At 32.8% G+C, this 24,204-nt stretch overlaps 1 protein-coding gene and 1 long non-coding RNA gene across 14 annotated transcripts in view; one reads left to right on the top strand and one right to left on the bottom strand.

Annotated features, from left to right (window-relative positions):
• LOC106873450 (dystrophin) overlaps window positions 1–24,204 on the bottom strand; it is a 712,951-nt gene that overhangs the window by 219,283 nt on the left and 469,464 nt on the right. For all 13 annotated transcript variants that reach the window (XM_089343243.1, XM_089343268.1, XM_089343278.1 and 10 more), the window contains 3 exons: window positions 5,208–5,343; window positions 3,868–4,043; window positions 833–977 (listed from right to left, as the gene is read on the bottom strand). In XM_089343243.1, the coding sequence (XP_089199369.1) occupies window positions 833–977; window positions 3,868–4,043; window positions 5,208–5,343 (457 nt within the window). The remainder of the gene's footprint in view (window positions 1–832; window positions 978–3,867; window positions 4,044–5,207; window positions 5,344–24,204) is intronic.
• The window catches only part of LOC128250700 (uncharacterized), a 99,110-nt gene that overhangs the window by 6,552 nt on the left and 68,354 nt on the right, over window positions 1–24,204 (top strand). The window lies entirely within an intron of this gene.

Below are 24,204 nucleotides of genomic sequence, written 5' to 3'. Positions count from 1 at the left end.
TCTCCAGATTCTTTTGTCTGCAGAGCCATCTGACTCTTGCTTTGGTGTCATAATCACTAGTCTATATTGAATAAATGTTGTATATCTAACAAATGCAATAAGAAGCTCCTAACATTTACATTAGACTGGTACAAAATCAATATCATTGTGTTATGTCAACTTGATCTTGATGGTACATACCATTTGTGGACAAAACTTTATGCAGTAATAGTTGTAGATATTGTCCTTCATAGAAAAGGAGTAATTTCTACATACTACAATAAGTTTCTGGTGAACTGAGACTATAATGCAGTTCCAATTCTCTATTGAAGTATTTTTCACTTAATTACCCAATTTTCTTCTTTTAAATATATATCTCATTTGTGCCTTGAGAAAACAATCAATATTATTCTAAGAATTAGATAAAAAACTTAATAAATTTTTAATTTGATAATTTGTTATAGTTCATGTTTTATGAAATAAACTAAGATATCAGATGTGATATTATATACAAATATAATAATTCATATTATGAATTCATAATATAAATAATCAATACTTGACAAAAAATAGAAAAAGCTAACTAGAATTACTAAACAAAATTAGCAATATAGTTTTGTAGGAGGTAAAGTGATGATGTGAGAGAAGTATTTAAGACAAAATAAAATCACCCACACAGAAGCCTTTTAGTGAACAACATAATGTTTTTGATGCAACCAGGAGAAATAAATTAAAAAATCAATCCTGTAGATCAGAGAATAATGTTAGTCTTATTTAATCAAACTTGAACAAATAAGTTTTACAGTGTAACACAATATTTAAAAATATAGATACAAAAATTTGGAATATTTACTTTGAATTTGTCATAGGTTTCCTCTAAATTTTCTTCACCTTGAATTAATGGAATGCTCAAAAGGTTTTCTGCTTCATCAATCCATAAAAATAATTCATCCATGTCATCAGTGAACTCACTAGTTTTTATACTCTCATTATCATACCTGTGCAGAAGCAGAAAACAAAAAAGCTGAAATAGCTGAAAGGATCAGGCATGTAATAACATGAAACAATAATGTAGAGGCAGTAAGTACCATGATGATGCAAAAACAAAAAAGATAAAAGCCAACAAGAATATTTCCATGCAGTTGTTTGATCAGTTAGAAGTAGCAGCTAAATTTCCTTAAAATAACACAATATCCATCTTAATAAAGGTAATATACATCATCACCATCATTGTTGTTTAATGTCCGTTTTCTATGTTGGCAATGGTTGGACGGTTTGATTGAGGTCTGGAAAGCCAGTGGCTGTACCAGGCTCCAATCTGATCTGGCAATGTTTCTATAGTTGAATGCCCCTTCTAATGCCAACCACTCTGAGAGTCTAGTGGGTGCTTTTTATGTGCCACCCCGGCACAGGAGCCAGTCTGGCGGTCCTGGCACACATATTCGTATGTATATATATATATATATATATATATATATATATATATATATATAATACAGTTGTATATTTAAGAAATGGCACAGATATGTATACATGCATATATGGGTGTAGGATGTCACAAACAGTGAGCAACATGAAATAGGAAAACAAATGAGTTGAATATGCAATATAAAGAATGACTCTTCATAAAATTTGGGATTTATGGAAGGTCAAACCTGGGAACAAAACCTGCACAGTGGAGATATACAAGGAAACCGAACCAAAACAAACATGGAGGGTTGTTAGACCAGAAAGAGGGTAAACTAGCAAATGTTGGAGAAATATTTTCTTTGAAAAGAGAAAAGATAGAAGAGAGATTGATAGGATATGTCCTGCCTCTTGGACAGCCTTGAAAGAAAAGGAAGATGATCATGATATATGTATGTATGTATGTATGTATATGTATGTATATATGTATATGTACATATATGTATACATATATTATATATATATATATATATATATATATATATATATGTGCATATATGTATGTGTATATATATATATATATATATATATATATATATATATGTGCATATATGTATGTGTATATATATATATATATATATATATATATATATATATATATATGTGCATATATGTATGTGTATATATATATATATATATATATATATATATATATATATATATATATATATATGGATATGTATATATATGGATATGTATATATATATATGTGTGTGTGTGTATGTATACATACATACATATATATATACTTCTACTTTTTAATAATATGTGTGTATATATGTATATATATACTTATATATATATATATATATATATATATATATATATATATATATATATATGTATATATATATATATATATATATATATATACACACTAAACTCTCCCTCATCTCAGCCTTCTGACATGCCATTGACTACCTCTCCTCCTATTTACAATCAAGTATCTCCACCACTATTCCCATCAAACTCAAAATGAACAACCTCACTTGTATGATTATGATGCTCATTTACAACCATCATGTGATATCTAGGTAAAGGTGCACATGTACATATACGATGAGCTTCTTTCAATTTCCATCTACCATATTCACTCGTAAGGGTTTGGTCAGCCCAGGCCTATAGTAAAAGACACTTGCCCAAGGTGCCACATAGTAGGACTGGATCCATGACCACATAGTCACACTTACAAACCTTATATATGTAATTCGCCCATTTCAGGTGAAACATTGAAAAGCTTTAAAAGCCAAAAACGATTTAAATACCTAATAAAATATATTACATTCATCCTTGAGTTAAAAGTAACCTTTAAAAAAACCTCCAAAAACACAAATTTTGCTCACTAAACTTTTACTCTAATGATTCAGAGGTCAACATTGTATTCTATAGAAGGGTAAAAATGGAATTCTTAGTTATTAACCATGAAATAAATTTTGACAAAAGAATACTTTTGTCAATTATGACTTCATATTCATTTCAATGTAGGAGATGAATGTAAATTTCTAAAGAAGGTATTTTAAGCCCTACCTTATTCCCCTAATTACATTCCAAGTTTTGGAAGAGGAGGGGACAGAATAGCAAACTTCAATTACTAGAACATTGTTGTGAACAACAGCCCTTAATCTCTGCTGATGCATGGCTGATAAAGTATTTGTAAACTAAGTCTTTGACCATTTGACACCATCTGTTAACAATAAACATTCAAATAGATGTAGTGAAACACAATAAGAGCATTAAGAACAGTTGAATGGGGTCAAATCCAAGCAACTAGAAATAGGGTACCAGAAGTTTAGAAACTAAAATATACAACAGGCTTTTTTAATTACTGGGGCTGGCACTAGTTAATATTGCTTAGTGAGGTGAATCAATTTCTTTCACAAAAAATGTACAATATTATTTATAGATGATATGAATTTTGCAAGATTTAACAATATATAAAAAAATATTTGTAAAAAATGTGTGTAGATGAATGCATCTCAACAGTACTAGTGATGTACACACAAGCTTTCAAGTAACCAAACCAAATTCAAGCCCTGTAAAATACAACAGAGTTCTGTGAAACAATAAATATTCTAATTAAAAGCAGATTACTTCCATTTACCATATCATCACTAACTGGATATTTCAAAATAAATTACTATCTAAATTATTGCTTGTCAAATATCCATGTTTTGTATATTACAACATATACATATGTAACATAAAGTACTACCTTGTTTATTTAATTTAAATAGGATTAGCATTATAAATAAATACAGATTTTTTTGTAACAGCATGTAGTCTATATTTTAATTGAATAGTACCTCAATGAAGGAACATTTCTGAGTCAAAAAAAGAAAAGAACAAAAAAAAAAAAAATATTTTCGAGCATCTAAATTGCAGAATGGTGTTCTGACACCTTTCAGCATGTCTGTCGCTTACTTGTCAGGTCTTTCTAAAACATCTTTACACAAGCATTTCCATCGGTGATTAAGAGCATCCAGCTTTTCTCTCAACAGATGAGAATCAGGAGCGGCTGACTGACGAATTATTTCATTGCCTGCTGCATTCATGCTATTTACAGTTCCTTGATGAGATCGGATTCCATTCTCTAATTCCTACAAATAAAATTAACACAGATGTAAGTTCACATTTGAGACAATGAAAGAATCAAAGACAAAGGTTATGTTACAAAATGAGATTAAAATTTAGGAGCAGCAATGCAAATATATATATTAAGTAGCTTTTTCAAAGAGATCATTTCTCTCTCAAATAATGCCAACTTTAGATACAATGGGATACTAATTGTAACTGCCAAAATTTTAAGCGTTAATTTTTGATTATATAATACACATTTTATGTTTTTATTTGAAGCATGAATGCAAAAGCAAATAACTAACTATATACAAGAGCATCAACAAGGAAACTGGTTTGAGTGTCAACAGTTTTTGTTCGTGTTGTTTAAGTTATTTGTGTCTCTACTTAATTTAAAGCCATTTTACAAGAGTTATTTAAGTATTCATTAGGGTTAAACAGTCTAACTATTCTTGAAAATATAGCAAGTTACGCTATGCCAAAATATCTATACATACAATAAGAAAAGAATAAAATAAATGAATAAATAAATAAAGATTGAAAGATTAAATCTTAAAATAAAGGAACTTGAAGAGCAATTCGAACATGTGTTCAGAAAGATGCTTTGATAAACAAACAATTTTGAAGAAAAACTATGAATTCTAAGGATATTTGATTTCAAGAAAGCAATATCATTGGTGCTAATTAACTAATCCTCTTTTGTGATTCATTAAGTCTGATTCAAATACAACCATATGAATATATAAGAGAGAGAGAGAGAGAGAGAGAGAGTGAGAGAGAGGGGGGAGAGAGAGAGAGGGGGGGAGGGAGAGAGAGAGAGAGTAATTTGAAAAACTTCAGTAGTTGTAGTTGGGTCACATTAATAAAATTAGATGCTTTTAAATCAATTAGCTACAAAAAGTTTATGTTTATGTTAAGAAAATTAAATTTCTTGATCTACATTAAGAAAGACTATTTCAGATTTATATTTCTCAACATCAGGCTTGAGCAATTATTCACCTTTAAAAGAACGAAAATATGTAAATTCCTCATATATTTCAAGTTTTGATATGGCTTCTCTCAAAATAACATCAGGCTTCATATTTAAGAAAAGAACTTGAATTAATCTAATAAACCCAATGTTTAAGGTTGGTTATAATTATGTTCTTAATAGAAAAAGAGAATGCAAAGATAAACAACAAATTTACCTTGTATAGTTGCTTGTCTGATGGGGCAAGTTCTTTAGCTATAGTAAGTTTTTTCTCAGCTTCATTAAGCCATGACATAATATCCTTCAAGTCACAGTGGAACTGGCGCCATTGCTCTACAGCTTTGCTCCATCGTCTGCAAACACAATGTTTATTATGTTATCAGAAAAAAGAAAAAGAATATTTGAGACACAAAGCAATTAAGCTAAATGTTAAAGAACAAAAGCAAAAATTGTAAAATTGATTTTTTTTTTCAAATAATTTGAAAGTAAATGAAGCTGATCTTGGCCATTAATTTGATAGGATAAGGTCATGAGTTCTATATATTTAAGAGATTAGATTATAAAATAAACAAACTATTATTAAAATTGAAAAGTAATTTGATGAAACATTCCAAACTAGCACTAAATTCATTTGCATGTTTGTCAGAGCAGCATGTAACTACAAATGCATATATAATTGAGAGAGAGGGAGAGAGATTTTTCTCTTGAGTTAGTTCTGACATATGAGTATTTGCTAGTGGGTGGGGAATGTGTACACTATTTCTGTGTAGATGTGTAGAGTAGTTCAGTAAAGTGAGAACTGATACAGAAGAAACTGACACCTCTAATGGTTGCAACCATACCAATGCATGTAGGATATTAACTATTCTGGCACTTTCAAATAAACGAGACAAATGAGTGATCCTAGTGATGTTAAAGGTAATGAATATAAAAAAACCTACAAGTGGTGGAGAGCACACCATTTATGGCAAAAACTGACCATTGATGGTACTGCATCAAGATCTGGCTGCTCAAGTAATCACCCACTCTCTCTCTCTCTTGTGGATACTGACAGTGAAATGAAAGGCATTGGCTGTAGACATGAAGTGATCACTGTCTGAGACCTAACCTAGTTCTATGTTACAAATTTTGTTTTGAAGTGACTTAATCCTTGTATCAAAATTTCATGTTAATTTATGTTCCAAACACCATCTTAATCAGTACAATTTTTCATTATTTCAAAATGAATTCAAACAGAGACAGTTCAATTCAACAGAAATATGGTTACAAAAGGGTTAATGCACTGCTTTTAAGCCAATGTATATTCCACAAGGACAGTGATCAGTGAACAGTTTTGGGGGTCAATAAAATAAGTACCATTTGAGCAATGGGGTTGATGTAATCAACTTACACCTTCCTTTGTACCATAATTTGAAACCAATATTACAATAAAATGAGAACAACTTGGACTAATGAATCCTCATCCAGAGTGCCTCTTTAGGAAAATCAAAAAGGTTGCTGTATAATTTTCATTGGGCTGGTTCACTTCAGAGCAAGAAGTTTTGAAAGCTTCTATGTTTATCATTTATTTCCTTATTCAGTTTTTTGTTTTCAACTTAACTATTTTCCCTGTGACACCCACTTCCAAGTTGCTTTTGCTCATCTCATAAGGATTTGCAAATGAAAATTCTATTCAGAGTGTATTCTAGGATTAAGTTTTACTTTTCTTTCTTTGTTCTTTTTTTTTTTTTTTGAACTAGATGACATATTGGTACTTTCTTTGTCTTACTTTCTGTTTGAGACAGTAGTATTTGAGTATGAATTAGTCAAATATTTGCTTCAAATTTTGGTCCAGGGCCAGCAATTTCAAGGTAGAGGGTAAGTCAATTACATCGACTCCAGTGATCAACAGGTACTTATTTTTTGGACCCTAAAAGCCTGAAAAGCAAAGTCAACATCAACAGAATTTGAACTCACAATATAAAGATGGACAAAATGCTGCTAAGCATTTTGTCTGGTATGCTAATGGTTCTGTTAAATGTCTTACGAAACGTTCAGATTGAATTGCATTGTTATTTTCATTTATTTTATATACATACATATGTTTGTATACAAAGAAACATTTCATTTTTATATACACAAGCGATCAAATGTTATCTATTTCAATTAATCTTCATGCATACAGCCAACCAAAAGCTTCTATTTTGTTTTGTTTCAATTTCCTGAATATTTCTTTTTTGAGGTTTCCATTTTTTTTTTATTGCAAAATTAGATATGTGGAAAGTCAGAGTTATGAAATTTGAGCTTAATAAATAATAATTTGATAGTCTACATGGCAGTATTGGGTACACACTTTTTAACCTTATGTCCATAAAGTCCTTGCATTCAAATATTTACAAACATCCATTCAGACAAATACATGCACATGTACATATGGGTGCATTTTCAATAAAGAACTCGAAAGAATTCTTGGTCCTTCCTCATTCCTTATGCCATACCCATACCTTCCATGTTCATCAGAGAAATCATCATGTTGTTATGTAGCATGCTCATTAAGACTGCATCTGTGATAGTGATCTCCATCATTTGATGTCAAGACACAGAAACAGGTAAGCTCAAAAAAAAACAAAAAAAAACCCCTGCCCTGTTCATCTGTCAGCACTATTTGTAGCTTCGTCTGTGAACACCTTAAGATTAATTATTCTATCACATACTCTGATTACTTCAGTTAATCCATCTATCTATTTCTCTACTAGCAATATACCAACTTCACCACTCCACTCCTATTACTCAGATCAGAAAACTTTTATATTTGTTCCTTGCCCTTCAGGGCTGTGGTTGAGGTCCCTCACCATCTTGCTTCTTGAATATAAAGCACAACTTGATTTTATTGCAGTATTTCTACAATCTCTTGTCACCTACCTTTCACCAATCTGTCATTAATGGTGACAACCTTAAGGGTGTGGGCTTGAGAGAAAGAGGGGAATTTTTGTAGTGTGCAGGTAGATTTAAATCTGTTTTCAGTGCCTGCAAGGATGAAAGTTTTTGTGGTTGCTTCTCTTTCATAGCCAGATGCTTCAACTGATTGATTTGATATTGATACCCTCACTGGAATTGCTATTTTCAGTGGCAGAAAGTTTTACACTTGATTAGATACAGATATATTAGCCAGTAAATAAAAAAATATATGTACATCTAAGAGGTAAAAAAAATACATATGCATACATATGTAGATCTGCATGCTTATACAAACACACATACACACACTTACTAGCAAAACAGCCATAAATGTAATTAGATGTTGGTGGTATAATATACATATGCAAGGGATTATGGGTTCTACATGTGTGTATATGTGGAAATATGAGCCGTATGTATAATGGGGGAGGAGTGTTCCTTGTACATACAACTTTCAGAATGAGGCTGATATCATAGTTCTAATTGTGAAGAGAGCACATCAAAACAGACTTTATGTAATTTGGTTGGGGGTGGGATGAGTCGTCATATAGCAAGAACAAATACATGATTCTTTGCAAGACCATAAAATTTACTGCAGAGCCTGGCTAAACATTTTGTATAATATATATAAAATATTTTGTATATTATTTGTATATTCAGAACATTATCCAACATGTTTTTCTGTCTATTCTTAAACTAAGTAAATAAGTATCTTCATACAAATATCATTAAAAAATTGTTTTATCTTAATACATTATTTGAATAATAAGTTGATGGTGGTGAAAGTAAATCAGAATGAATTATTGGCTCCACATCTTACATGCCTTATGTATAATGGTTCTGATGCAGTTATGGAATTACTAAACAAAAGAGAGAAGTCATGGGTTCACTCTTAGACAAATAAAAAGACACACCTCACTCATATGGTTTCTATGGCTAGATGTCCTTTCTAACACCAGCTGTTTTACAGAGTGCACTGGACACATTTTATCATGGCACTAGCACTAGAGAGGTTGTCATGTCCTCGACAAAGCAAAACATGACTCATTCACCAACCCCCTAACAGACAGAAAGAATAATGGAAGATATTACTGGCTGGCTGTAGTGAGAAACAGTAGATAGTAGGAGAGAAGCACTGATGGCAACTACATGTTTGCTGGTAAGAGAGAGAGAGCACAAGTGATGGATAATTGTTGAAATGGTCAATAGAAAGAGAGTGTAATGGATATGAGTAATGAGTGACCTGGAGGAGAGGGTGTTGTGACCAGCAATATAGAAAGGTAATGCTACACTAATAGAAAATACATGTCTGTTGGTAAAAGAGAGCGAGAGTGATGAACAGTGAAGATGGTGATGGTAGGAGAGAATGATGAATGAAAATAAAAGAGTGAACTGAGGAGGAGAGAGTGATGAGTAATAGCAGTAGAAGAGGGTAGATAGAAGGGTGTATGGGGTACTGACAAATATGATGTAATCTCTCATTATTCAGACATCATGATGAGAGAAAGAGCAGGAGGATACAAATGGAAACACATTGAGTATGGATAGATTTGTTTTGTTTCCTTACATAAGAGGCATGGTATAGTGATTACAATGGGGGTAATAGTTGGTGTTGAATAAACAAGGAGGGAGCAGATAGAGAGTTAGTAAGTAGAAAATGGGTGAAAAACGCTGAAAACTCAGATGCAAAAATGTTATATATATATCCCAACTTCCATCATCACCCAAATTTCATCAATAAGTTCCATGTTTGCATGTGTGGTCAAGTCTCCTCCAGTCCCACATGTTGGCAATCATCTCTCTACTCTGTAATCTCCTTGACGAGGTTCCATATCTTAAGATCAGCCTTCGATATTTCACTGGATATCTTCCTTGTCTCTCACTCTTCTAAAGGTTCCATCAATTTGGAGCACTAAGAAATACTTTATAAAACTGTCATCCTCCACATGCACACATCAGTGTAGTCTTCTCTCTTTCACACTATATTTGATTCCTCTTATATCCACTAACATTACACATACAATAGAACATGCTTGCTTCATTTTATTGTACTCTTAGCCAATCTTCTGCATTCAAGTTCTGTGCCTTGCAACCAGGCATCATTGAATTTCATGCACATGCACTATACCGTACAACCATTTATGATGAAGGAAACTTAAAGAGGTAATAGCCCCCTAAACATTATGCAACCCATTCTTATATTCTTATTCTGGATACTATGCTCTCAAAACATCCACCTCCATTGTTAATTAGGTCACCTAGATAACAAAAGCTATCAACTATTTTTAGGGAGCCTCCTTATAAATATTTAAGAAAATTTATTTCATACATACTCTTAATGTTTACTTATACCTGTGTGTTTGCTGCATTTTCTTTAATAAATCCCATTACATGTTTTGTATTCCTTAGTTTACAATAGGTGCGTCACATGTAATTCCAACCAACTCCTCTTCTGCGTATCAAACATTGGCTATTTCTGTCATGGTAGCATGACTGTCTTCTATCCAGCTTACTAAATTTTTGCAAAGTTTACTTTGAGGTTCTCAATTCCATGTTTGGCTTCCAACAGCAATTTCTCTTTATGAAAACAAAGTCAATTGACATAGACAGCTGTCTTGAATTCTTCAGTTATAACTTGGAGAATTATAATAAACGGATGGTGGCTGAGGACTGAGTTATACTAGACAACAACTTTCAGATAAATTCATTGCTAAATACTTTCTTGTCCTATCTGATTGACTATGCATAAAACTAGTGCATGATTTACCCTGCCAGATATTTCCAGCATGTCAACAATTATATCCAACAGTCCAGTTGCTTTCCCCACTTCATAATCCTTAATTATTTTACTTATTATACATCTGTCAATTTGGATGGCTAGTGCCTTTGTTGGGTATTTTGGGACTAGGTGCTCTCTCTTCCACAAATTTTCCTCATTCAACAGCCTCTTAAAATAACATTTCCTTGCCTCCTACTTTTTAGCATTGTTAAAAGCAGGTATCATTTTCAATACGCTTCTCGTTAACAATGTCTCAATTTTCTCTGGTACACTGTCTTGCAATTTGGGTAAACAAATAAGTAAATATTTTCCTATATTATTATTTACAATATTATTCTACATTGATACATTAAAATGATAATAATTTGCCAGTAGTGAAAGTAAATAATAAAGAAAATCAAAATTATGAATTCTTAAATTAATATCTTAACTCTCTTGTGTGTGATAAATGGTTCAGGACAATAAAATTAACTGTAGAAGCAGACAATGCATTATCTAACGGCATAGATAAATAAGCATTTTCATATAATATTAATCTTACACACACGTATTTATATAAAAACCAAATAAAAACAAGAATCAGAGGAACTAGTGGTGGTCTATGTTAGCAAAAATTATTCAATGAAGTTCATGAATATGGATAAGTTTGTTAACCATTGGGAGATAAAAGTATCCTAATGGGTTGAGTGAAGCCCTTCCACAAAGAAGAAAATTAAATACATATATATATAACACATATGTAATTTTTCATTGTTATTCATTGTTAGCTTGATTGTTATCATTTTTAACTGATAGTGAATATTTTAAGCAATATGAACCAAACCACTCACCCTAACTAACCCATACATCAGATGTATACTATATTCACTTGAGAAACATGTCACAAACTTTTAACAAAAAGGGTTACAAAAAAAAAGAAGGAAACTACACTATTGGTACCAATAATGCTTTCAACAGCCTCATAAACTAAAATCCCTTTTTATACAAAAGAATTTATACCAATGCACATATACTTTCAAGCCAACTACAACTTCTCCAGACATTAACTTCTGTACTACACATTTAGCTACCACAACAACAATCCTCCAACTATTCTTAGACCATCTATGATTTATCAACTCAACACATTCAGATATTAATGAAGGAAACAAATACATTTCTACAAACTTACAAAGCTTATTTGAATGAGTTCCACCAGAAATAGAATTAAGGTTTTCCTATTTCCATATCACTTAAATTCAGTACATGCATTTAATAAAATAATTTTAAATGGTCCCCAAAAGCATATTCCAGAAGGTAACATAATATAGATGTTTTCGATCTAGTTTGGATTCTTTGCCATCAAATTTGAATTCTTTGCAATCAAATTTGAATTTTTCAAAGGGACTTTGTAAGACAAGCTAAAACGCAGAAAATGGTCAACAGGTATGAGCTGAAGTGTTGCAAACAGTAGAAAGTAGGAGTCTTCATCTTCAAAAGAATATTCGATGACCACAAATCGATTCGAAGCTAGTTTCTCGAAATTGGTGCTCAAGCCTTGAAAAAAAAACAAAAAGAGTTAAACTACATCAGCTGTAAGGCTGATGTAGTTTAACTCTTTTTCTCTGTTTGGAAATGCTCGGTTATCCAAGGCGAGGCAAAGAACCAGCCGGAGCTTTACCAATTGATATCTGAAAAGGTCGATGAAATAACTCACGAACACTGCGATAGCTTCTACCAAACGATGCTCCGTTACGTCGACCGGTTTGAACAATTCATTCAAGATAATCTGTACATTTTTACAAACTGCAACTTGTTTTGCGAGAAATATCAGTTGGGAAAATTTAAAAACTCTTACTCAGGATAGCTAATAAACCTGGTCTGATTTAAATCCACAATTGTTGATCATAACTTTTAATCATAAGGGTAATTTCACCCCTCCTCCAAAATTGTATAAAATTGCTTTAAAGCACAGGTTTATGCTACCCCCTACCCCCCCGTGGTATGTCTTTTAACTAGACTGTCTATTGTACATGGCATGTACATGTCTTAGATGACACGTGGACGCATTCAGGCAGATCGTTATATCAGGATTAGTATGAGCTCATTTTTTCCTTTATGCCTACGTATGGTGAATTGCTATTAGTAATAGCATTATGCAAAAGTAATGCTCATAAGTTCTTGATAGCTGCAGAGTTTTCATTCGAGAACTATGCTATTCGAGCTTTCTATTCAAACTTTACCCAAGAGTGACCTTAAAAGAACCAGTCCGTTCGCTTTGAAGAGATGCAAATTGAACAATTTTTCAACAAAAAAGTGACTTCATAAAACAATTTTAAAGAGCTTGGGGTTAGATCGAAGTTAGAGTAACAGTGGGCTCTACTGGAAGAGTTAGATAAGATAGACATGTATTCCCTTATGGCTGATGTAGTTTCACTCATTTTTTTTTTTTTTTTTTCAAGGCTTGAGCACCAATTTCAAGAAACTAGCTTCGAATCGATTTGTGGTCATCAAATATTCTTTCGAGTATGAAGACTCCTACTTTCTACCGTTTGCAACACTTTAGCTCATGCCTGTTGTCCGTTTTCTGCGTTTTACCTTGTCTTACAAAGTCCCTTTGAAAAATTCAAATTTGATTGCAAAGAATTCAAACTAGGTCGAAAACATCTATATATGACCCATTTATCAGAAATAATAGACAACCACACAAACGTCAGGAAGCTCTGGGGTACTGCACCAACACCACATGCAACAAAAATCAGAAAACTGGCAAACATTTGAATTGAATACAAACTAGAAAATGGACATTAAAGCACTATATAGAATAATCATCAACAACAACATTGAACAAAATAGCCATAATCCAGTACCAAGCAAATGTTCTTAGACATTTCTTGCCAAAATCAAACACTAAAAATCAGACAAGAATATAAAGTAAAAACTATACACTTCCAACCTAGATCGTGATTTTTGTCATCTTCATTTTATCATATACAAACAAGCATTAGAATATTCTGGAAACTCAAGAGCCTCAGGGCCAGCATCAAAAACCTGAAGGGATCATTGCATTCACTAATATCTTCAATTACTTGTACCAACACTGCCTAATTCCCAGAATGTGGGGAATGAGAAAAGTCATAAACAATTCTAAAGCCCAACAAAAACCCAAACAAAGTAACATTATACAGGCCCATTACACTCCGAAGCACAACCTCAAACATTCTGGAAAAAAATACTAATCCTTGACATCAGTAACCTTCACATTTAATTCAAATCAGAACATGGATTTAGCCCATTATACTTAACCACTCATGAACCTAACATACAAAAATTATTTTTTATTGAAGAAAAGAAAACCTGTCACATGTACTGTGCTAATTTCCACTGACATTAGCAAAACTTATTCACTTAAAGAAAATCTACTTCACACAAAATCATATTGTAAACAAAAACACTTCTAGAATTTGCAGCTTCATAAAAGGAGCACCCGACAGATTTGTCATTTCACTCTTTTCAAACTATGCCCTCCAGCAACTTCTCAAAACATACACATAATCTTATATATGGCTGACACCAAACACCATCCTGTTGCCAATCTCCAGACACATATGCACAACTTCTCAGACTCTACATTATTCATCCACAAACTTAGTTCTAAAATAGTAGACTATAAGTAGCACTTACCAAATTCAGTCTCTCTGGCCAGCAGGGAAACAGTTTTTTGATCTGAATATCAAATACGACCAACCACCAAACCCAACAATATCAACAAACCCCCATACAGAAAGCCTATACTTACAAAGCATCCAATATTTACATTACTCACAAAAGACATAGTAAAGAAAGAAAAATGAGACACAAATCTACCTAGAGCAACGATACATTAGAATTACCATGGAATATACTAGTTCTATCTGGGTCCCTAATCTCTCCACAAGGAACCTCAATAAACAAAATAGTATACAGAACAGTACACTATGCACCATTACGGACTGAACACAAACCATCTACACAACAAAACAATGATATTACAAATGAAAGACCACTTAAACTTGCATGGAGTGTAGTTTTTTTTATAACAAACCTCACCCTCAGTTACGGCTTTTACATTAAAACTCACCATCAAACACACAAATCATCATTTAATGTTCACTTTTCTATATTTGCACGAATCAGATGGAATTTTTGAGGTAGATTTCTATGGCTGGATGCCTTTCCTGTTGCCAACTCTTACCTGTTTTCAAGATAACACTTTTCCATGGTCAGACATGTTTCTCATGTGAGACTGAAAATGAACAACCTTGTTTATATGGCAATGGAGTTTGTTTATAACTATCACATGATGTCAAGTCAAGGATGGAGAGAGAGAGCTCTTTCAGTTTCTGTCTACCGAATCCATTCACAAAGTGTTGGTTGGCCAGAGGCAATAGAAGATGCCCAAGGTACTGCATAGTGGGACCACGTGAATAGAAAGCCAACTTCTTAATCACACAACTATGCCTATCCCTACAATAGACAGACACACACAAAACCAAAGAATACTGCAACACCATCTCCCTCATTCAATCAAAGTAAATGTAAAAGAAGAAAAAATACACACGGACAATAAAATAGCTACAACTCCAAAAGCATCACTAGCTCCAAATATTGCACAGAGATGTCATTAATACATAAACATGTATAAATAAGCAGCAACTGAACTGACTTTGTTCACCTTTGTTGTAGTCACTACCAGATATCTGAATGTGCAGTAACAAACTGGTCAGTGGAGAGAGTGCAGGATGTTCAGACTGTCACATAGTTCCCCTGTACAATTTATTACTGCATATCAGAGTGTACAATATGTTCTCAACTGCATGGAGACGTAACAAAAAAAAAAACAGATCTATGAGTTAGAATATTTAAATAACTACTTACACTCCATAGGATTGCTCAATTAGAGCTTACTTGGGGCTGCAAAACAGTACAACCCCCAACAGATACAGACTTGCAGATGGCATCACAAATCAACTTTTTACTATTTGCCAGACACAACACAATTACAGCTAGTCCAATTACTTGGAAACATGACTCCAAAATAACAAACAGAGGTACCTGCCACACCCAGCATCTCTCTTATTACCAACATCAGATAATGTCAATTACAGCCAACCATCACACTCAATAGCATAAACATATCACATATACAAATGATAAAATATTAAAAATTACATACAAAAACCTCTAACAACATTTACACTACATGTTGAAGGTAGCTTAAATAAAGGAAAATAAGATGTAAGAAATTTTGGAGCACTCACATTTGACCAACACAATAAAACAACAGTTGTGTGCCAACAATATATTTGATCCATCATGGATTACAACAACTGCCCCTAAGCCCTCAATCTTATACAACAAATCAGAAAATTACAATGAATGTAAAATAATGCACTCTTCATCATCTTAAGTTGAACACAGATCACACCCACAAACTATATCACTGAAACAAAAGTACTAAAAATGTAAAGCCACCAGGACAGTTTCTTATTGCTGCAAGCTCCTCACAGCCCCTACATAACAGATAAAATACACCACCTCAGTGACCATGAATCAACACATAGATGACACACAAACTTTAGAAAATAGCTTAACTCACTGAAAACATTTCCTGACATAAAATCCTAATTAAAAGCCAGCAACAGCCTGCCTGAAATGCCAATCTCTCAGCTGAAGGCTATTTCAAAACACCCACATCATTACAGACAACCCACCATATCCAAATATTACCAATAGTGTAAAACAACACCAAACCTTAAATATTATGCTTCTATCCAGACCATCTCTGTAATTAAATGTCCAAATACAGCTCAACATATCAACAATACGTTGAGCAATAGGATACAATTTGTTTTCTGCTTGGGGCCTAAAGGAGCACAAAATACAATATACAAAAATTGCTACAATATCAATTTTGTTCTCGGTTTTCATCCCCCTTTAGTGAATTTTATAAAACTAACATCTTAGTAATTCATCATAACCATTTCTCATATTGATAAACAAGACTTTATTTTTGTATAGTAACTTGAACAGAACACAGCACACTCTGGCTCCATATCACATTGAATGCTGGAATAAGTGAAGACCTGTAAGTTTCTTTCAACTGTTTGTCCGATTACTGCAGAAAACTGACCAAAGCTGTTTAACACTGACAAGCAGTTAATCTTAAATCAGTATTATTATTACTGCTATTACAAGGGATAATTTAAGCTAGGAAAGATATTTGACTCAGAACAGTGAGAAACAAGTTTAACACCAATTTGACTAATTTTTTTTTTTGAGTCATAAGGAGAGTGATTTATTCATCTTCACAGTTGAAGGTATCTGAACACCAGATCTACATCTTGCTGCTTCAGTAGTAACATACAACACTAAATAGTCCAATTGAACCAATTGTAAACAGTGATACTACAGTTCACAATTGTAGTAGTTTTCTAGATCATTGTTTGATGTTTGGCTATGTTCATACACGTTAGACACTTAGAATTTCATTTCCCCTTTTGCAGTGTACTGGTCTTTTTTTTGAAGTTGTTAATTAATGAGCATCTTTTCCTAATTATTATTTGTTTTTTTCAATATCTATGTAACATACTGTCAAGGCCTTAAATTCATGTGCATATCAACTTCTGAAAAAAGACTAAAAGACAATATATTACAAATATCATATAGTCTATGTAACATGACTGCAGCCTTTCCTTCACAAATCTCAACAAAGACATCAACACGGATTGCACACATACCAATAATGATAAACTTTTTGTGGCTTGATGTGCTGAAATTTTAATTACTTTAATAAATCTTTCTTCTTTAAAGTGTGTCACTAATACTATATTGTCACCAGTGAAGTGAAGTTCCTTTAACACATCTTTGAAATACATGAAGTTGCGAATGGCTTATCAATCCACTATCAATGCACATGTGAAATAGCATATTTAATGGATTTAGAAATCAGAGTATGATAAAAACTGTTCTTTGTGAGAGCTACAACACAACAGTATTTTACCTTATAATGAAATATAACGGATCCAATCTGGATCCAATATGGAGTTATGAATTGTGATCTGAATGGTTTAGGAGAATACCAGTGCATCCAAGTTACACAAGTACATACTATAAACCTGTGAAGCTGATTCTTTTTTTTTACATAAATACACCAAATAGAGGATTCCACTGTTTTTTGCATATATCTTGTAAACCACAAGGAACATGGCTACTCTAGACTGATTGTGAAATGTTGGCTGGTTCTCAGCATTTTTATACAAGTTGTTATAATCTGGGATGTAACATCCAGACACGTGTTGCTTACCAGATTCAACAAGGAGATTCTTTTTCAATGCTGGAAATATTTTTTGTTTACTCTGGGGGTAAAGATATAAACATCCTTGAGGTTTCAGTGCAATCATAAGCATTTTCTTGCACATCTAAACAAAGGAGTGGCTGTTTATAAATCGTGATCTTTATTTCATTAATAAATAAATACAATATTATATTTTATCATTTAAATTTCTTATAACTATGCTATAATCACCAATGTGTATAGAATATATAGTGATAGGCTTCATGTTAGATACAACTTCTCTGCAAATTGAACTGTTTTCATATCCAGTTAAAGATGCTTCACTTCACTAATGAGTATAATGAAGAGCACAATGTAGAGAGACAAAGTGAAGGGTGGATAAGATGTGTAAGTGCAGAATATAAGTAGAGGCAAAAGTAAAGCAGCAAATATCATATTTGGGTATAAGGATACTGCTGAGAAAGACATGAATGTTAAAGAAAGGTAGACAGGGGATTTATTAAAAGAAGTAGATGAAGTCATGTCTTAGAATTGTTCTTATAATAGTGAAGACAAAATGTTATATGATATATAAAATCAGCTTCAAGTGAATGGGAGTAAACAGGACATTTTGGGTGAAATTTTGCAGACACTTCTATTGGTTTTACATAAAGGAGGGAGTTTTAATAATCCCAGGACTTTTATCCCATGAGTCATGATGAGTGTTCCAACAATTTATGAGAAAGTGAATTAGCCAATACAGTAATGAGTCAGATTATTTCACTGTAAACATCAGAAAATAGATTAGAGAAAATTATTTAATAATATCTACAGAAACTATGTCTAGCTCAAGAAACTCAGAAAAGAAAGAAGCCAAAGGCATATTTAGTACATTGATTTATTGCATCAAAAAAATTTCGAATACAAGTTCAAAAGATAATTTTTAAATACTTTAAAGATTTTATTTACTCAGATAAATTATTTTCACTAAGTATCTTCGCAAACTTCTTAAAACTTTATATATAATCTTGATTAAGATTAATCTAAAATACAGAGTAGGATAATTTGAATCTACACTTCAAGATTCATTTATTTTTAGTATCTCTTTGATACTAGAGAACTTTGCCATAAACTATTTCCAGTTAATAGTTTTGAATGGACTCGGCTGCAAATAAGAAGTATATTTTGGCTCTTTATGAGTAAGCTTAGAGTAGTTTACGCCACACTGCATTAATAATTAAACAATTTATGCAATGTAAATAAGTAATATATTATGTTTGGTTGTGTATGCATGTGTAAGTTAGAATAATTAAGTCATTAGACATAATTATTCTAGCTTACAGATCAATATATGTCTGAATGAAATGAAAATAGATGCGTGGAAGAGGTTTAGCACTCCAATTGTGTACTAGTTTTTTAAGAATGCATTCTCACCTACCTATTACAGTTTACAGAAATATAAAGTAAAGAACTTGTAGTTAGCGAATCAATAAAAAAATTGCAAGTGCATCTACAATTGGTTGTTAATGATGAATACATTTAGTTGTATGAATACTCCTAATTACTGTGGCTGCTGCTGCTGTTACTGATGTTAAAGAGTAAAAGCAAGAGGGGATGAGTAAGATAATCAAGACAATGACAGGGAATGATGTTTAGGAAAATGTTAGCTCTGATATTTTTTCATATGTGCACATGAACATAGATTTAACACATAGTGATAATTTTCAGTAGGCTTTTAAAAATTTTAATAGGCAAAAATTATCTAACTGAAGTGTAAATGTGAACTGGAGCCAAAAAAGCAAGCCAAAGTGGAGTTTGTTTAAATAAAGAGACCGGTAGTATACAACTGGCTATGACTAACTGGGAAATCGGATTCAACTAATAATTGTCTGTGTTGATATATATATATATATACAATGACAAAATCAATAGTATGCAATCAGCTTTACCAGCACATACAGTGCTGGAGAGAAATATCCAGAACACTAAAATACATGCAGAATAAAAGCATTCAATGATATTAGCGCAGTAAATGCGTGCGCGCGCGTGTGTGTGGTGCATACATATTCAACTGTATTATTCTATCAATGCATACGAGCACCTAAGTGAATGAATACATACATGAGTAGCTGAAAGGGGCAGTAGTTTACTTACAAAAGTACAAATAATAAAAAAAAAAGAATATAAATGAACAAGAACTAAAACTGAATAATATGTAACGTTTGCAAGTAAAAAAATAATATACTGGTAAAATCTTTCACATTAACATTATTTGAAAATTGTTTCTGTTTAGACAAAATATTTGAAAATGATTATAAGAATAAAGCATGCTTAAATGACAGGATGGAGCATGGTATACACGTTAGACCACCAGCTGAGGACAAGAAAATCATGAGATGTTGAAAGAAAACAAAAATCAACAGTGGTCAGCTACCGATTAGAAGAGGTGGGGGTCAGAAAAAATATGTATACTTACAAGAGGAGTTGGGGATCATAAGGGATGGTTATGGTCCCACATGAAATAGTGCTGTTGGACACAGTTGTGTCATTATTGTTGTTGTTGTAATTATTGTTTGTAACAGTGGTAGGACATTTTGAATATGTGTCTTCACGCATTTTGCTTGAGTGTTATTGACCACACCACTAAATTTAAGCAGGTGTTTTCTCTAAGTCACAAGAACAACTGAACTGTAACAGGTGTTCTGTCAAATTAAGGGGTCTAATATATATATATATATATATATATATATATATATATATATATATATATTGTATGTGTGAGTGTCTGTAAATATATATATCCAACAGGTGTGGAGAGAGAGAGGGAGAGAGAGAGGGAGAGAGAAAGAGCGACAGTAAAATATTATTCAGATTACTGAAACTGTTTAATAGTGTAATATACTGGTAAAGTAATTAATCCAACTATCAACATTGAAATCACCAGGTGATAGTGAAAGCTGTGTGTATGTGTGTAAGCTTGCGAAACACTCATTGTTTTTAAATGCACACATCACTGATGTAGTACTTCTGGGAAAAAATTACAAAGGGGCTATTTCATAAAGAGTAGGGTAAAGTAGAAGATAAGATGCTGCTGTTCTAAAGACTTTTATGAAACAACATACTAGTTGACAATATTTGTATCAAATCCAAAGTCACAGTTGAAAACTGTTGTTAATTCTTCATGACTGCCTCTCTTATGCATAGTAGTAATTTTTATGCTTAATGCACACGTGCTCTATCCCTGCTTTACACTAATCATCGTTCTCTGAATCATATACCCTATCTACAAACCATTAACTCAAACAAGCTCACCCAAACTACAACAAATTACTACTGAAATGCAATTGTCTTGATTTATCACAATTTTTTTTTTTTTTTACTAAAATGTAAACATTATTATTCTATAAAAATGTTTTTACTGCATGAAACTTGGTATCTATATTTTCAGTTTCTAAACAGTTTGTCTTGGCACAGTGGTGTGTTGTGAAATCAATATATATGTGTCATGATTTGTTTTCTTTATCAAGCAAATCTATAAATTAATGTTATTTTATATCAAGGATTTTATATTTCTTAAAAAATAAAATCCACCTTGTTCATTACTGCTCAGAGTCTAATAATTGTATTGCAGTGTTATATCTTATTTCAAATTTGCTTAAAATCTAAGTGAAATGAAATGTATGGCATTTGAAAAAGTTGTCTATTTTTGTCTGTTAATGACCACACAAATACATATATGCATGTGTGCGTGCGCACACACACTTCAATGAATATGTACTGTCTAGAAAGAATGATCAAGTCCTACGTCAAAACTTTTATAATCAACAGAAATCTTTCATTGAGCTCAGTATAAAAATGGAATATTTCAAACACACAAATGCTTTTTGTAATATCTAGTTTTAAAATTTGCCCGACTATATGTGTGTGTGTGTATACACACATACATATCCACACATACTATTGATGTTTGTATAAGTTTTTGAATTATACCTAATGATTTCACTTATTATTTCCTTTCTTGAGTTTTTCAAGTACTTGGGGCACTTAGAGTGATAGGTTTTAAGGGCTTTTTGATGAAGCTGCAATGTTAATATTATTAAGTATTATTATTCACAGTTATAGTAACCACATTTAAGAAGTTCCTTGATATTGAGTTAGAAGAGTTGGGTCAAGTTAACATAGTTGAACAGGTTTGCATAACAATGATGAAATTGCAGAAATGTAAGAGGACTAGTTCAAACACACTTTAAAGTATTATATTCTGTATATTCAGATATCTAATACCTTCAGAACTGACTTAGCCTTTCATATATCAGAGCTCAATAAAATAAATAGCAGTCATGTACTATAGTTGAATCATTGAGTTACAATTACTTAAAAATTTGTGGCCTTATACCATGAACCATCAAAATATTAAATGTTCATGTTGGTACATTGTAGGTATTTGGTGTAGTCAAGTAAACAAAAAAAAAAAAAGGATTGCGAAGACCTGTTGAGGCAAGTGAAAGCGAAATCGTGATGGCACCTGTACCCATCGCGCGCTAAGAGCACTGTCTGAGCGTGATCGTTGCCAGAGCAGCTGTCTGGCTTCCATGCCAGTGGCACGTAAATAACACCATTTGAGCGTGATCGTTACCAGCGTCGCCTTCCTGGTACTTGTGCCGGTGGCACGTGAAAAAACATTCGAGCGAGGTCGTTGCCAGTGCCGCTTGACTGGCTCCTGTGCAGATGACACGTAAAATACACCATTTTGAGCGTGGCCATTGCCAGTATCGCCAGACTGGCCTTCGTGCCGGTGGCACGTAAAAGCACCCACTACACTCTTGGAGTGGTTGGCGTTAGGAAGGGCATCCAGCTGTAGAAACTCTGCCAAATCAAATTGGAGCCTGGTATAGCCATCTGGTTCGCCAGTCCTCAGTCAGATCGTCCAACCCATGCTAGCATGGAAAGCGGACATTAAACGATGATGATGATGATGACAGAAAGGCTGGAAGAAGTTTTTGACAATATTGTTGCCAGTCCAATTTTTCTCAAATGCAATCTATTATTTTAGTGTGTGAAGAAAGTGTTTCGCTGACAACATGAGAAATGAAATTTTAAAAGAGTCAGTATCTTAGTACTGATACATATTTTGGTCCAAATTCATCACTTTAGAATTACTGTGTATCTGATGTGAATGGTTGGAAAGCATTTATTTTATACATATTGCAGTAAGAAAGATATATGCAACATAATTAATTATATCTCAGTACTATAGGGGCATAAAATTAAGATTTCCATATTAAATTTCAGTGATAACTTCACAAGTGTCCAAAGCAACAACTTTGCATTTAGACAGTCATCTTGAAATTTTGTTGTTAATTCCCATGCTCTCTATTTTAGTAGATCTATGGTATACACAGAAAAATGGCTGGTTAAATGTGACATTCAGTTAGCATTTCTAATCTTTACAACCCACTGATAACTGAAGATGAAGACTACACATGTAGATATGGTTAACTTGTTTCTTATGTGCTCATGACTATGAATTTGAGATGTGTCACTTTATTTTGTTTTTGATATTAAATGTATTATGCATACTTTCTTACTATGGAATAGATATTGGTGGAAGGTAAGAAATTTGCTTGTTAGGACCGGAGCCATCACTAGAGATAAGAATAATTATAATTTCATCATAACCAATGGATTATGTATTGAGAGATGAGTATTTTCTGCAGTTAGTGTGGCCACTGGCAATGAGTCAATGTCCTTGTCTATTTGTATCAATATTGAGAGTAGACATATATAAGCATGGACAATTTATCAGAAAACTGTTTTACTGGAAGGGAAGCTGAGGAACAAAATAAAAGCAAATATGTTGTTGTCCAGAGAAGATTGTAAAACTCAACAGAGACAAGTAATCAATGAATTCAGGATAAGAGCTTCAGAGACAGAAGACAAACTTAGAAAAGTAAGGTTTGGTATCTGAATGATGCCTTCATTGTATATAACTTTCAAGAAGCACAAAATATGCCTATGGCAATAAGTGATGAGAGTGAGAACTATGACAGCTAGGTTTTCCTATGTGACAATCTTCTGCAAAGACACCAGGTCTGTGGATGGGCCAGGTTTCAACTAAAAGTTTAGAACAAGGTAGACAAAGCCATAAAGGCTAAAAGATAGGTCTAGAAAGAATGGAAGAAAGGAGGAAGAAAGAAAAGGAAC

The sequence above is a fragment of the Octopus bimaculoides genome, chromosome 2, assembly GCF_046866305.1.
Source record: "Octopus bimaculoides isolate indiv1 chromosome 2, ASM4686630v1, whole genome shotgun sequence".
Classification (NCBI taxonomy): domain Eukaryota; kingdom Metazoa; phylum Mollusca; class Cephalopoda; order Octopoda; family Octopodidae; genus Octopus; species Octopus bimaculoides.
The sequence above is the reverse complement of the archived record's forward strand: the minus strand, read 5'-3'. Positions and strand labels throughout refer to the sequence as shown.